General features: G+C 46.7%; 1 protein-coding gene across 1 annotated transcript in view; it reads right to left on the reverse strand.

Moving 5' to 3' along the window:
- The window catches only part of LOC111830088, a 3,959-nt gene that overhangs the window by 666 nt on the left and 1,067 nt on the right, over nt 1–2,226 (reverse strand). Inside the window, exon 2 of the mRNA XM_023781146.1 lies at nt 80–1,926. Coding sequence (XP_023636914.1) covers nt 80–1,926 — 1,847 coding nt within the window. The remainder of the gene's footprint in view (nt 1–79; nt 1,927–2,226) is intronic.

The following is a 2,226-nucleotide window of genomic DNA, read 5'->3' on the forward strand; positions in this document are numbered from 1 at the left end:
GGTATTGTTTCAACTCCAGCAATAACTCGTCCCGGGAGGTTAACTGTTCATCAACTTCCGCGAGAGTAGAAGAACCAACCTCATAACGAGGAATGACGGGCGGTGGCCGACCATAGAGAGCATGAAACGGAGTTGTTCCCGTTGACACATGAAATGTGGTGTTATACCAAAACTCAGCCCAAGGGAGTAGTGCACTCCATTGCGTGGGCCTATTGTGAACAAAACACCGGAGAAATTGTTCAATACACCGATTAACTACTTCAGTTTGACCGTCCGTCTGCGGATCGTCATTCTTGGCTAGTTCGCGGATATCATTCCAAAGGCTTGTTTGTTGCACAAAAACGGCATTGAGTATGGGACTACCGACCACACGGGATAATGCGTCGGCTGCTAAGTTAGTCTTACCGGGCTTGTATGTGATCTCATAATCATAGCCAACTAATTTTCCGGCCCATTTCTGCTGCTCTGGAGTTAAAATGCGTTGTTCTAAAAGATAACGCAAACTGCTCTGGTCCGTTTGTATGATGAAGTGCCGCCCCAAAAGATATGGTCGCCAAGTTCGTATCGCCACAATGATAGCCAGCATCTCTCGTGCATACGTTGACCAGGAACGTTTGGTAACACCCAAAGCTCGACTCATAAAAGCAATCGGCCTATCTCCTTGAGATAACACTGCTCCAATGCCCTCACCCGAGGCATCCGTTTGTATTACAAATGGAACCGTAAAGTCAGGAAGTGCTAATGTCGGTGTCGTTGTAAGAGCCTTTTTTAAAGACTTGAACGCCTCTTCTGCCTCGCTACTCCAAGCGAACGCTCCTTTGCGCAATAAGTTGGTTAATGGTCGTGCGATAATGCCATAGTCCCGAACAAACTTACGATAGTAACCCGTCAAACCAAGAAACCCTCGAAGTTCTGTAATATTAGTGGGTACGGGCCAGTCCAACATAGCCTGAACTTTTGCTCTATCCACCTTTACTCCCTCATCGGAGATGATATGGCCTAGATACTCCAACTCTCGTTGCCCAAATTCACACTTTTTTAACTTAACCACCAACTGATTTTGTTGTAAAACTGCAAAAACCTGCTCCACATGTTGAAGATGCTCCTCCCATGTCGTGCTATACACAAGTATGTCATCGAAAAATACCAAAACAAATTTCCGTAGAAGCTCCCGGAAAATGTCGTTCATCAAGGCTTGAAATGTGGACGGGGCGTTACAAAGCCCGAATGGCATGACCAAGTACTCGTAATGCCCGTTGTGTGTTCGAAAGGCTGTCTTGTGAATATCCTCCTCGTGCATACGAACCTGATGATAACCCGCCGTGAGATCCAATTTTGTAAAAAATCTAGCCCCATGTAACTCATCTAGCATATCGTCAACCGTTGGAATAGGGAACCGGTCCTTGATTGTTACTAAATTTAGTGCGCGGTAGTCGGTACAAAACCGCCAAGTACCGTCTTTCTTCTTAACTAGTAAGACCGGGGATGAAAAGGGGCTGAAACTTGGACGAATGATACCCGCGGTCATCATCTCATGCACTTGTCTCTCGATTTCGTCTTTTTGGAAATGTGCGTAACGATATGGTCGCACATTCACCGGGTCAACGCCATCTTTCAATGGAATCCGATGTTCAATGGGCCTATTAGGCGGTAGTCGTGTGGGTGGTTGAAAAAGAGCACTATACTTGTGTATTAGAGGCTGCATTGTGTCGGGTATTGCGACCGCTCGGTCTGTGGCGTTGTTAACTTGGACTGCAAACAACGATTCCCCGCGCCGCACCTCCTTCACCATCTCGCGCGACTGAGCTTCCGCCAGACGTGAGTGAATGCCTTCAAGTCTTTGAACTTGGCCCTCCCATTTAAATTCCATTGTTTGGGCTGTCCAGTCACACACAATAGGACCTAAGCTCCTTAGCCATTGAACGCCTAAAACAACATCAAGACCTACCAGGGGTAAGGCGTACACCGTAATTGTGAAGTCCACCTTTCCTAGCCGCATCACGACGAAATCGAACTTCCCATGACATTTTAATGTCTTACCGTCAGCTACCTTCACCGTGAATGGTTTTACCGGAGTCATTCGAGTCTTTAATTCATGAGCTGTTTTCTCACTAATAAAATTGTGAGTTGACCCACTGTCAACTAAGGCCGTTAACACTTTTCTGCCCACGAAAGCACGTAGACGTAGCGTTTGTGGTGCGTTCCAACCCGTGAGTGCATAAGAAG

This window comes from Capsella rubella, unplaced genomic scaffold (assembly GCF_000375325.1).
Source record: "Capsella rubella cultivar Monte Gargano unplaced genomic scaffold, Caprub1_0 scaffold_184, whole genome shotgun sequence".
Classification (NCBI taxonomy): domain Eukaryota; kingdom Viridiplantae; phylum Streptophyta; class Magnoliopsida; order Brassicales; family Brassicaceae; genus Capsella; species Capsella rubella.